At 49.4% G+C, this 13,553-nt stretch overlaps 1 protein-coding gene across 1 annotated transcript in view; it reads right to left on the bottom strand.

Annotated features, from left to right (window-relative positions):
* Positions 1 to 3,514: 3,514 nt before the first annotated feature.
* Positions 3,515 to 13,553, bottom strand: part of glod4 (glyoxalase domain containing 4) — a 24,976-nt gene continuing 14,937 nt past the window's right edge. Inside the window, exons 6-9 of the mRNA XM_078224699.1 lie at positions 12,658 to 12,744; positions 9,560 to 9,673; positions 7,695 to 7,781; positions 3,515 to 3,859 (exon numbers count right to left, since the gene is read on the bottom strand). Coding sequence (XP_078080825.1) covers positions 3,794 to 3,859; positions 7,695 to 7,781; positions 9,560 to 9,673; positions 12,658 to 12,744 — 354 coding nt within the window. The 3' untranslated portion in view covers positions 3,515 to 3,793. The remainder of the gene's footprint in view (positions 3,860 to 7,694; positions 7,782 to 9,559; positions 9,674 to 12,657; positions 12,745 to 13,553) is intronic.

Raw genomic sequence — 13,553 nt, 5'->3', positions numbered from 1 at the left:
CAGAGGAGGTGGTGGAAGCAGGCACATTAGCAACATTTGAGAGGCATCTGGATGGGTCCATGGATAGGGAGGGAATAGAGGGATAGGGATCGAGTAAGGGCAGGTTTTTATTTTAGTTTAGTTAGGGCATCATGATCGGCACAGGCTTGGAGGGCCGAAGGGCCTGTTCCTGTGCTGTACTTTTCTTTGACTAGGTGAGTTGCTCTTACAGAGAGCTAGCACGATGAACCCAAAGGGCCGAGTGACCTCCTTGTGCTGTAACCGTTCAATGATGCCAGTCTCCAGGCAAAAGCAAAGGAGCCATAATCCCAGATAACCATTGGCTGGCTGGTGGGGATTTTAACCTGAGGGTCACCACACCTCAGGCAAGGGGTAAGGTTGAGAAGGTGGGGCCTTCATGAATAACCTCAGCCGGTACGGGAATTGAACTCACGCTGTCGCTCTGCATCACTAACCAGCCGTGTAGCCAATTGTGCCAAACCGACCCGTCTCCAGGACACTGCTGCAAGTGACCCAGATTTAAACATCGGAGGAACGTTGGGTTCAATACTGTTTTTTTTATTAGTGTCACAAGTAGGCTTACATTAACACTGCAATGAAGTTACTGTGAAAATCCCCTAGTCGCCACACTCCGGCGCCTGTTCGGGTACACTGAGGGAGAATTTAGCACGGCCAACGCACCAGCACGTCTTTCGGGCTGTGGGAGGAAACCGGAGCACCCGGAGGAAACCCACGCAGACACGGGGAGAACGTGCAGACTCCACACAGACAGTGATCCAAGCCGGGAATCAAACCCAGGTCCCTGGCGCTGTGAGGCAGCAGTGCTAACCCACTGTGCCATCGTGCCGCCCCTTTGTTTGAACACTTTCATAGAATCCCTACAGTGCAGAAGGAAGCCATTCGGCCCATCGAGTCTGCACCGACCACAATCCCACCCAAGCCCTATTCCCGTAACCCCACACATTTACCCCGCTAGTCCCCCTGACATCAGGGTCAATTTAGCACGGCCAAATCAACCTAACCCGCGCGGTTTTTGGACTGTGGGAGGAAACCGGAGCGCCCGGAGGAAACCCACGCAGACAGGGGGGAGAACATGCAAACCCCGAGGCTGGAATTGAACCTGGGTCCCTGGTGCTGTGAGGCAGCAGTGCTAACCACTGTGCCACCGTGTCAGGAATTGAACCTGGGTCCCTGGCGCTGTGAGGCAGCAGTGCTAACCACTGTGCCACCGTCATTAATTAGCTATTTTTACTTACTGTGCGCAGTTCCACAAGGGATTCGCTGGTAAATTAACAAAATATATTTCCTTGGCCCTGGGAGAATGGGCCCTGCAAAGCAAAGTTTCACATTGAAACCGCCTCATCTAAAAGCAGACCAGGTCTCAGCTCTGCATTCTAATCTACCAAATCACTCCCATCATGTCAAATTTATGAATCAGACAGTATTTTCCGGTTATGGGCTTTCAGTACCCAGTACGCCTGACATTCTTCACATATTAAAAAGTATGATGTGAATATACTTCACATCTAATAAAGTGTTACACTCAGATTTGGCTCCAGTCAGACGGATTAAATGAGGTAAAGCAAAAATGGCCCATTTCCCTTCCTGAAAATGTAAATATATATTATATATATATATAAAAGCACGCTGCAGAAATCCTGCTTCCAGATGTATTTTTTCCGACTGATGTGTGTTCACCAGGGTTTAACGGTATATGTTAGTTTCAGAGTCCATTGATTTAGTGACTGGAGAAGTCAAATTGCATTTTCATTATACGGGTTATTTTTATCATCTCTGGCTGGGTTCATTTTTCTGTTTGGCTGGCTAGCGTCAGGCACTGCTATTCACATTATAGAATCCTACAGTGCAGAAGGAGGCCATCGAGTCTGCACCACCCACAATCCCACCCAGGCCCTATCCCCATGATCACACGCATTTACCCTACTTCTCCCCCTGACACTAAGGGGCAATTTAGCATGGCCAATCTACCTAACCTGCACATCTTTTGACTGTAGGGAGGAAGATTGTCCCTCTCTCTAATGGAGAGAGATACGTACAGACCTTTTCTTTATCCCAGAGAGGGATGGATGACTATATTCAAGATTCAGACCAGTAGATTTTTGGGACTCGGGGCAGGAAGGTGGAGCTAACTCTGAGGATCAGCCCCGATCTTATTGAATGACGGAGCAGGTTTGAAGGGGCTGCTCCTGGTTCTTACAATTAGCCACATAAACTGTGGCTACCAGAGCAGGCCAGAGGCTAGTAACTCACCTCCTGACTCTACAAAGCCTGTCCACCATCTACAAGGCACAAGTCAGGAGTGTGATGGAATACTCCCCACTTGCCTGGGTGAGTGCAGCTCCAACAACACTCAAGAAGCTCGACACCGTCCAGGACAAAGCAACCCGCTTGATTGGCACCACATCTACAAACATTCATTTCCTCGATCATCAACGCATCAGTGTCTACCATCTACAAGATGCACTGCAGGAATTCAAAGGTTCCTTTGACAGCACCTTCCAAACACATGACACCGACTATTTAGAAAGACTGGGATATAAAATGATGTCCAGGTCACTGGAGAAAGTGTATCAGCTCTTGGCATCAAGACTGAACAAAGCATGGGACAACAGGAGAACACCCCAGAGGGCTCGGAGCAGTTGGGGAGGGGCCACCCACTACCCCTTCCCACACAGGTTGCAATGGATAACCATCCAACATGGGTGGCACAGTGGTTAGCACCGTTGCCTCACAGCGCCAGGGACCCGGGTTCAATTCCCGGCTTGGGTCACTGTCTGTGTGGAGTTTGCACGTTCTCCCCGTGTCTGCGTGGGTTTCCTCCGGGTGCTCCAGTTTCCTCCCACAGTCCGAAGATGTGCGGGGTTAGGTGGATTGGCCGTGCTAAATTTCCTCTTAGTGTCAGGGGGACTAGCTAGGGTAAATGCATGGGGTTGTGGCCTGGGTGGGATTGTGGTCGGTGCAGACTCAATGGGCCGAATGACCTCCTTCTGCACTGCAGGGATTCTATGAACATCAGCCCAACTCTCAAGAGCTGAAAGGAATCAACTGATTGGATAGCTAGGCAGCCGGGGGTGGGCTGTGGGCAGGAGAAACAGCAATAAACCTACAGGATACTGTGAGGCCTGGATAGAGTGGACGTGGAGAGGATGTTTCCACCAGTAGGAAAAACTAGAACCAGAGGGCACAACCTCAGGCTAAAGGGACGATCCTTTAAAACAGAGACGAGGAAGAATTTCTTCAGCCAGAGAGTGGTGAATCTGTGGAACTCTTTGCCGCAGAAGGCTGTGGAGGCCGGGTCATTGAGTGTCTTTAAGACAGAGATAGATAGGTTCTTGATTAATAAGGGGATCAGGGGTTATGGGGAAAAGGCAAGAGAATGGGGATGAGAAAAATATCAGCCATGATCGAATGGCGGAGCAGACTTGATGGGCCGAGTGGCCTAATTCTGCTCCTATGTCTTATGGTGTACGATCAATAAAACTCCCCGTCTGAACACGGTATCCAACTCGAGTCTTTATTTTGAAATCTGTAATGTTTTAAACCATTTCTTTTTAACATCCTTTCAGTAACAAAGAGGAACAGGTTATTGGCTTCAGAGAAGAACATTTGGCGTTGGAAGTCTCTGGTGACTGTGTGTTGTCCCTCCGCACCGCTGAGAGACTGGAACAGGAAACAAGGAACAGGAAGCACCACCCCCCCCCCCCCCCCCCCCACCACCCTCTCCAACAAGCTGAGAGTCATACGGTTCGTAGTCGAACGATCCCAATCCTGTTCATGCCGATGGCTTCTGCCTGCGGTGCTTTGCAAACCATTCGTTACTTTTGTCCGCCGCTATAGCCTGTTGGAAAAAAAAGCCGGATTATTCCCTCTGCCCGATTAGGAAAATGGCCCCTTGGGCTGTGGAGGGGAGGGGGCATTCAGGTGTTTCCATAATTTTCCAATTCACCGCGATGGAGAGGGACCGACGTGAAGGGAAACAGAATCATTGAAAAGGCAACGTGGGGTTTTAAATCTCACGTTGCCATCAGCTCCCAATACAACCCGACACTAAAACTCCATTTGTAGTTCTCCCACTGACTCATTACACCTGACAGAAAAACAGGTTTGTGGCCAAACGGGCCATCTAAGATGGCGATTTACCAGACACGCTGGGATAGTTGGCCAAGTACAGATACGGACAGACTGCATCTCCAGACTACAGAATATACAGGAAATAGACCATCTCAAAGACAATGGACACTCTCTGGTCAAACATACTTGTTTACCAGACAAAGGGGGGCCTTAACCCCTTATTTGGGAGGGAGGTATGTGACCTACGCGCCTCTAGCACCTACGGGCATGGCCTTTGGGTATACGCACCTGATTGGACTCTATTGATTGGTAATAATCAAGAGTCCGCCCAAAAGGGCGCAAAACCAATGAGGGATAAAAGGTGCTTCACAACGGAAGGAACTCCCTCTCTCACAGACGATACGACCACAAGGAAGGGACAGGAACAGAACAATGGTGACCACCACCAGCAACTGCTGCCACGAGGAGAGTCACCACACCAACCACGGAAGGAAGACCAGAGCCAGAGTATCAGACCAGACCGAAGGACCAGACAACACTGAGGACTACGGAGACCAACACACGGATAAAGGCCAATATCTGCCTGGGTACTTGCCAGTCACGCAAAAGATAAGTCAAGGTCTAGTCTCGGACTTGAACTTTAGTATTCAGTGAAATAATTACATTGATTGTCTGGATGATTAATAATTGTGTGTATGAATAAATATTACTGTACTAGAGTCATAGAGGTTTACAGCACGGAAACAGGCCCTTCGGCCCAACTTGTCCATGCCGCCCTTTTTTATTAAAACCCCTAAGCTAATCCCAATTGCCCGCATTTGGCCCATATCCCTCTATACCCGTCGTACCCATGTAACTATCAAAATGTTTTTTAAAAGACAACATTGTTCCCGCCTCTACTACTACCTCTGGCAGCTTGTTCCAGACACCACCCTCTGTGTGAAAAAATTGCCCCTCTGGACACTTTTGTATCTCTCCCCTCTCACCTTAAACCTATGCCCTCTAGCTTTAGACTCCCCTACCTTTGGGAAAAGATATCGACTATCCAGCTGATCTCTGCCCCTCATTATTTTATAGATCTCTATAAGATCACCCCTACTAAGAAGAAGTCGACTCGCTGTTCTTTGTCCACCATTTCAGGGTTAAACCACACTGTGCGGCAGGCACAACAGGTTGCAATTCATTCCAACTTAACTAGACACATCATGTCCTTTGACTGCACGCTTTAAATACCACTGAAAGATCACAATCCAGATGTTTCTGACATCCATTCATTCCCAATGTACCCCAGGAGGACCAAGGGGTCTGGGGTCAAATCTCAGTTTCCGTCAATGACTCCCGCTCCACCGAGTGCCCTCCTGCCTGGGTCGCTGGTTAACGCTTTGATGGGGCAAAGTCTGTGAACGACAGAAAGGACTCTCCTCATATGATCCTGGAGGGGCCAACAACTCCCCCTCCCCCCATGCAAAGTAAATGCTGCATACTAACATAGGCGTAAGTCACATTGGTTCCCCACCCGTGCCAAGCTCGGAGGGATGTTGTTATATATTTAAAAGGTTTGCAGGTTGCTGTAAGAGCTGATCACATGATTTGACAGTGATGTCATTAGGGTGTTGCACATGCTGCTGTTTCACTTTGTGCGGGAAATATGTCCGAGAATAAATCTTGTTTGTTTGAATCCTCAACACCTATAGGCATTTAAAGTGTAAAATATGAATTAGTTTATTCAGAGCGGTAAAGTAACTTAAAAGCTAAATGTCAAGAGATACCCATTACTTAAATATCCACCCAAATGCTGTAAGCTGCACATTGTCCAACTCTCACCAAACTTTTACAGATGCACCATAGAAAGCATCCTTTCCAGATGTATCATAGCTTGGTTTGGCTTCTGCTCTGCCCATGGCCGCAAGAAACTACAAAAGGTCGTGAATGTAGCCCAATCCATCACGTAAACTGGAGTGGGTCGGATCTCAAACAATGATGAGACAGAGTACAGGAATGAGATAGAGAATCTGGCGAACTGGTGCGGCAACATTAATCTCTCCCTCAACGTCAACAAAGATGGTCATTGACTTCAGGTAGCGTAGTGGAGAACATGCCCCTGTCTATATCAATGGGGACAAAGTAGAAATGGTCGGGAGCTTCAAGTGTTTTGGTGTCCAGATCACCAACAATCTGTCCTGGTCCCCCCCATGCCGACACTTTAGTTAAAAAAGCACAACAACACCTCTACTTTATCAGCAGACTAAGGAAATTTGGCATGTCCACTACGACTCTCACCAACTTTTACAGATGCACCATAGAAAGCATCCTTTCTGGTTGTATCACAGCTTGGTATGGCTCCTGCTCTGCCCAAGACCGCAAGAAACTACAAGGGGTTGAGAACATAGTCCAATCCATCACGCAAACCAGCCTCCCATCCATTGACTCTGTCTACACTTCCCGCTGCCTCGGAAAAGCAGCCAGCATAACCAAGAACTCCACGCACCCCGGACATTCTCTCTTCCACCTTCTTCCATCGGGAAAAGCATACAAAAGTCTGAGGTCACGTATCAACCGAGTCAAGAACAGCTTCTTCCCTGCTGCTATCAGACTTTTGACTGGACCTACCATACATTAAGCTGATCTTTCTCTACACCCTAGCTATGACTGTAACACTCTATTCTGCATCCTCTCCTTTTCTTCTCCCCTATGTACTCCTGTATTTTGTTCCAATGCACGTGACAATAATAAATCAAATCTGCATCACCTACAACCTTTCCCCACACTAACCATTACTCGCGGAGTGTACTAAACAGATCTACACTGTCCTCTGGCACAACAAATCTAAGTTTCTCACCCTGACTTATCAACCCCAATGCAGCTCTGAGGCCACCTCCAGTCTTAATGAGTTCTCTTGGTCTCTTTATCCCATCCCATTACTGATGGCAGAGCCTTTGGATGTTTCTAAGTCCTTCCTCAAATCCCTCCAGCTCTCTGTCTCCCTTGCCAACTCCAAAAGCAAAACTCATCGCATTGGTAGTAACTTTCAGAAGGGAATTGGAAATAAAAAATATAACGAAGCTTTGAGAAAATAGCCAGGCCAAGGGAGTAATTCAGTAGTCCTTTCAAAGGGCTGGCGCAGGAATGAGGGGCTGAATGGCCTCTTCCTGTTCAGTATGATTCGATGATTTTATGCTGGTATAATAAATGAGGAATCGGGGGGAGGGGAAGGAAAGGGATGCAATCTTGGCTGGAGATTTTTGCACAGTGGGCGGCACAGTGGTTAGCACTGCTGCCTCAGGGACCCGGGTTTAATTCCAGCCTCAGGTCACTGTCTGTGTGGAGTTTGCACGTTCTCCCCGTGTCTGCATGGGTTTCCTCCGGTTTCCTTCCACACTCCAAAGATGTGCGGGTTAGGCGGATTGGCCATGCTAAATTAACCCTAGTGTCAGGGGGATTAGCAGGGTAAATGTGTGGGGTTATGGGGATAGGGCCTGGGTGGGATTGTGGTCGGTGCAGACTCGATGGGCCGGATGGTCTCCTTCTGCACTGTAGGATTGTATGATCAGTGGTTCGATGCAGAGCTCCCACTATAAAAGGTTTGTGCTTGATGTACTCACATCATCCAGGAGCTTGCTGCCATTGGGGTCCACGCGGGAAAGGTCCCGGAAAGCCGTATCCCCCACCAGGCAAATCTCGTGGCCGTCCTGATGGTTGAAAGCAGAAGGCAGAGTTTCAGTGCACAGGATCTGAGTGCGGTGCTAAACAATGTGGACATGTGTGAGGTCATGCACTTTGATAGGAGGAATCAAAAGGCAGATTATTATCCAAATGGAGAGAGACTGCAGGTGAGTGAAGTGCAGAGGGATCTGGGTGTTCTAGTGCATGAATCACAACAAGCTAGCAAGCAGGTCCAACAAGTAGATCAGAAGGCAAATGACATTTTGGCCTTTATTGCAAAGAGGTTCGAGTTTAAAACTAGAGAGGTTTTGTTGCAAGTGTACAGGGTGTTGGTGAGGCCTCACCTGGAATACTGCGTACAGTTTTGTTCCCTTTACCTTAATAAGGATATAGTGACACAGGAGGCAGTCCAAAGGAGATTCACCAGGCTAATTCCTGGGACGAGAGGGTTGTTCTATCGAGAGAGACTAAATAGCCTGGGTCTGTATTCCTTGGAGTTTAGAAGAGTGAGGGGTGACCTTACTCAAACATGTAAGATCCTGATGAGGGTTGACAGGGTAGCTGGAGAGATGTTTTCACTAGTGGGAGAGTCAACAAGGGGACATAGCTACAAGATAAAGGATGTTCATTTCAAACTGAGGTGCGTAGAAATGTCTTCTCACAGAGGGTGGTGAATCTCTGGAATTCTCTGCCCCAAAGGGTGGTGGGCATTAGTGAACCAGATGGGTTTTTTACAATCATTTCATAATCACCACTGATACCATGAGTTTTTATTAACTTGAGTTTAAATTCCACCAGCTGCCGTGGTGGGATTCGAACCCGTGTCCCCAGAGCATTAGGCTGGGCCTCTGGATTACTAACCCAGCAACAATACCACAGTGCCACCATCTCCTACCTGAATGTAGGAAAGCCTTGCAAGGCGTCTTGACAGGAATGTTATCAAATAGATATCTGGCAGGGTTCAGTGACGCTGCACCCTCCCCCGCCCCCAGCATGGTGGGGTGGCATTGTGATCAGCACTGCTGCCTCACAGCGCCAGGGATCCGGGTTGGATTCCTGGCTTGGGTCACTGTCTGTGTGCAGTCTGCACATTCTCCCCGTGTCTGCGTGGGTTTCCTCCGAGTGCTCCGTAAATCCTCCCACAGTACAAGGATGTGTGGTTTAGGTTGATTGGCCGTGCTAAATTGACCCTTAGTGTCAGAGGGATTAGCAGGGTAAATATGAGGGGTTACGGGAATAGGGCCTGGGTGGGATTGTGGTCGGTGCAGACTCGATGGGCCGAATGGCCTCCTTCTGCACTGTAGGATTTCTCTGATTCTATTTACCCGAACAGGCGCCGGAGTGTGGCGACGAGGGGATTTTCACAGTAACTTCATTGCAGTGTTAATATAAGTCTGCTGGTGTCACTAATAAATAAACTTAACATTAAACAGTACGCGTCAGTGAGCAGAATGTACGCCGGAATCATTTTGTACATTTGTTGGTGGCGGCCAGTGATTATATCGAGTTATCTCGCGAGGAGATTCCCAACTCCAATAGAAACCTTTACCTGTTAGCCCGGTAACAAAATGTGGGACAGACACTGGAAAATCTCAGCAGGTCTGACAGCATCTGTGGGAAGAGAATAGAGCCAACGTTTCGAGTCTGGATGACCCTTCATCAGAGTTCACCCAGACTCGGAGCGTTGGCTCGATTCTCTCTCCACAGATGCTGCCAGACCTGCTGAGAGTTTCCAGCGTTTTCTGTTTTTGTTTCATATTCCAGCATCCGCGGTGATTCGCCTTTAACGAAACGTGGAACTCACCGGATCCGCCAGGATCACCACCTCCACCGTGGCTTTTCCTGGGGTGTCCAGACTCACCAGCGGAGTTAAGATTTTCTGATTCTCCTGCTTCATCTGCGTCTCGATGGCTGGCAACTTAATTCAAAAAAAATAACCGGGCGATTCTTAGAGGTGAACAACTTCAGTCAGTGGAAAGCTGCTTGAAAATTGAGAGTTTCAGTACGATACTACAAAGGATATAGTGACATTGGAGGCAGTCCAAAGGAGATTCACCAGGCTAATTCCTGGGTTGAGAGAGAGAGACTCAAGATTTAGTCTCAAGAGAGACTAAATATGGTAGCACAGTGGCACACTGGTTAGCACTGCTACCTCTGTGCGGAGTCTGCATGTTCTCCCCATGTCTGCGTGGGTTTCCTCCGGGTGCTCTGATTTTTGGGGCAGCGCAGTGGTTAGCACTGCTGCCTCACAGCTCCAGGGACCCGGGTTCGATCCCCAGCTTGGGTCACTGTCTGTGTGGAGTTTGCACATTCTCCCCGTGTCTGCGTGGGTTTCCTCCGGGTGCTCCGGTTTCCTCCCACAGTCTGAAAGACGTGCTGGTTAGGGTGCATTGACCCGAACAGGCGCCAGAGTGTGGCGACTCGGGGATTTTCACAGTAACACATTGCAGTGTTAATGTAAGCCTACTTGTGACTAATAAATAAAACTTTAAATCGTATGGGTCTGTATTCCTTGGAGTTTAGAAGAGTGAGGGGTGACCTTATTCAAACATACAAGATCCTGAGGGGGTTTGACAGGGTAAAGGCGAGGTGTTTTAACTAGTGGGAGAGTCTCAAACAAGGAGATAAAGTTACAAGATAAGGATCCAGTCATTTCAAACTGAGATACGTGGAAATGTCTTCTCACAGAGGGTGGTGAATCTCTGGAATTCTCTGCCCCAAAGGGTGGTGGACATTAGTGAACCAGATGGATTTTTTTAAAACAACAATTACAATTTCACCATCACTGATACCAATCAGTTCTTATTAATTTGAATTTGAACAAGCCTGCACCAACCATGCTGCCCGTGTGAACTAAAACCCCCTACCCTTCCGGGGACCATATCCCTCTATTCCCATCCTATTCATGTATTTGTCCAGACGGCCCTCAAATGTCACTATCGTATCGGCACGGTAGCACAGTGGGTTAGCACTGCTGCTTCACAGCTCCAGGGTCCCGGGTTCGATTCCCGGCTCGGGTCACTGTCTGTGTGGAGTTTGCACATTCTCCTCGTGTCTGCGTGGGTTTCCTCCGGGTGCTCCGGTTTCCTCCCACAGTCCAAAGATGTGCGGGTTAGGTCGATTGGCCAGGTTAAAAATTGTCCCTTAGAGTCCTGGGATGCGTAGGTTAGAGGGATTAGCGGGTAAAATATGTGGGGGTAGGGCCTGGGTGGGATTGTGGTCGGTGCAGACTCGATGGGCCGAATGGCCTCCTTCTGCACTGTAGGGTTTCTATGTTTCTATGTATCCGCTTCCACTACCTCCCCCTGGCAGCGAGTTCCAGGCACCCACCACCCTCTGTGTAAAAAAACTTGCCTCGTCCATCTCCTTTAAACCTTGCCCCTCGCACCTTAACCCTGTGCCCCCTAGTAATTGACTGATTAGTACTGTTGCCTCACAGTGTCTTTATTGTGGTCTGAGGAACGAAACACCCTCTGAGCCAGCTGAAATACCTTAGGACTGAGGTGAGGAGAAATTTCTTCACCCAGAGGGTGATGAATGTGTGGAATTCACTACCACAGAAAGAAGTTGAGGCCAAAACGTTGTCTGATCTCAGAAAGAAATTAGATATAGCTCTTGGGGCTAAAGGGATATGGGGGGGAAGGGGGGGATCGGGATATTGAATTGGATGATCAGCTAGGATCAAAATGAATGGCGGAGCAGGCTTGATGGGCCGAATGGCCTACTCCTGCTTCTAGTTTCTATATATTGCTTACTTAAAATTTCTTTTAGGGCTCACGCACAGAGAACACTTTGGTTGTGTCAGCATCACAGACTAACATCCACGTTCCGACAATATTCACGTGTGCCTGTGTGGAGTTTGCCATGTTCTCAATGTGTTTCCTCCGGGTGCTCCGGTTTCCTCCCACACTCCAAAGATGCGCGGGTTAGGTGGCTTGGCCATGCTAAATCGCCCCTTAGTGCCCCAAGACGTGTAGGTTCCGGGGATTAGTGGGGTAAATGTCTGGGCTTACGGGAATAGGGCAGAGGGTGGGCCTAGGTAAGATGCTCTGTCGGAGGGTCGGTGCTGACCTGATGGGCTGAATGGCCTCCTCCTGCATTGTTGTGATTCTATGGCTGAATGGCCCATTTCCTGTGTTCACAAACATAGGCCCAAGGTGTGCCAGGGTTCTGGGTGATGGGGGGTTAGGCAGGAACAAAGAACGGAGAAAATTATAGCACAGGAACAGGCCCCTCGGCCCTCCAAGCCTGCACCGACCATGCTGCCCATCTGAACTGAAACCCCCTACCCTTCCGGGAACCACATCCCTCTATTCCCACCCCATTCATGTATTTGTTCAGACGCCCCCTAAAAGTCACTATCGTATCTGCTTCCACTACCTCCCCGGCAGCGAGTTCCAGGCACCCACCACCATCTGTGTAAAAACTCTGCCTCGTACATCTCTTTTAAACCTTGCCCCTCACACCTTAAACCTGTGCCCCCTAGTAATTGACTCTTCCACCCTGGGAAAAAGCTTCTGACTATCCACTCTGTCCATGCCTCTCATAATCTTGTAGACTTCTATCAGGTCACCCCTCAACCTCCGTCGTTCCAGTGAGAACAAACCAAGTTTCTCCAACCTCTCCTCATAGCTAATGCCCTCCATACCAGGCAACATCCTGGTAAATCTTTTCTGTACCCTCTCCAAAGCCTCCACATCCTTCTGGTTGTGTGGCAACCAGAATTGAACACTGTATTCCACTCTGTCCATGCCCCTCACAATCTTGTAGACCTCCGTCGTTCTAGTGAGAACATAAAATGGGGGGATTGAAGTTACACTCATGTCTGCCGTGACCTCATTGAATGGTGGAACAGGCTCGAGGGGCTGAGTGGCCTCCTCCGGCTCTGTATTTGTACATTACCTGCTCACTCGGACAAGAGAAAGCGATCCTTCCGTACGCTGTACCATGATCGATAGGGCAGCCAACATCCTGCAGTTCCAGCTTACACTATAATGCAGATAAAGAATAAGGAGACCTGGGAGTCAGAGGTTAATCGGCCACCGATTGTTTTTTATATTTTATTTATTAATGTCACAAGTAGGCCGACATTAACACTGCAATGAAATGGCTGTGAAAATACACCTGTACATAAGAATTCCAATTCAGGACACGGCCTGAAAGCAAAAACTTGCCCCTCTGACCAAGGGTTTGGTCATTTCATCTAATATCGCCTCCCGTGACTCCGTGTCCAATGTTCTTTACCACAGCTGCTGTCAAGACCCAAGGGGTGTTTGAGGTGCTATGTAAGTTGTTGTTGTTAGCACACATCAAAAAAACAAAGAAATTAATTGGAAATGGGTGTACACGGGACTCGGCATCGATATTAGTAGGATGGGAGGGAGGGTACACGGAGAGGGGGGGACACGGAGAGGGGGGGACACGGAGAGGGGGGGACACGGAGAGGGGGGGACACGGAGAGGGGGGGACACGGAGAGGGGGGGACACGGAGAGGGGGGGACACGGAGAGGGGGGGACACGGAGAGGGGGGGACACGGAGAGGGGGGGACACGGAGAGGGGGGGACACGGAGAGGGGGGGACACGGAGAGGGGGGGACACGGAGAGGGGGGGACACGGAGAGGGGGGGACACGGAGAGGGGGGGACACGGAGAGGGGGGGACACGGAGAGGGGGGGACACGGAGAGGGGGGGACACGGAGAGGGGGGGACACGGAGAGGGGGGGACACGGAGAGGGGGGGACACGGAGAGGGGGGGACACGGAGAGGGGGGGACACGGAGAGGGGGGGACACGGAGAGA

This window comes from Mustelus asterias, chromosome 12 (genome assembly GCF_964213995.1).
Source record: "Mustelus asterias chromosome 12, sMusAst1.hap1.1, whole genome shotgun sequence".
Taxonomy (NCBI): domain Eukaryota; kingdom Metazoa; phylum Chordata; class Chondrichthyes; order Carcharhiniformes; family Triakidae; genus Mustelus; species Mustelus asterias.
This window is presented reverse-complemented; position numbering and strand designations above follow the sequence as displayed.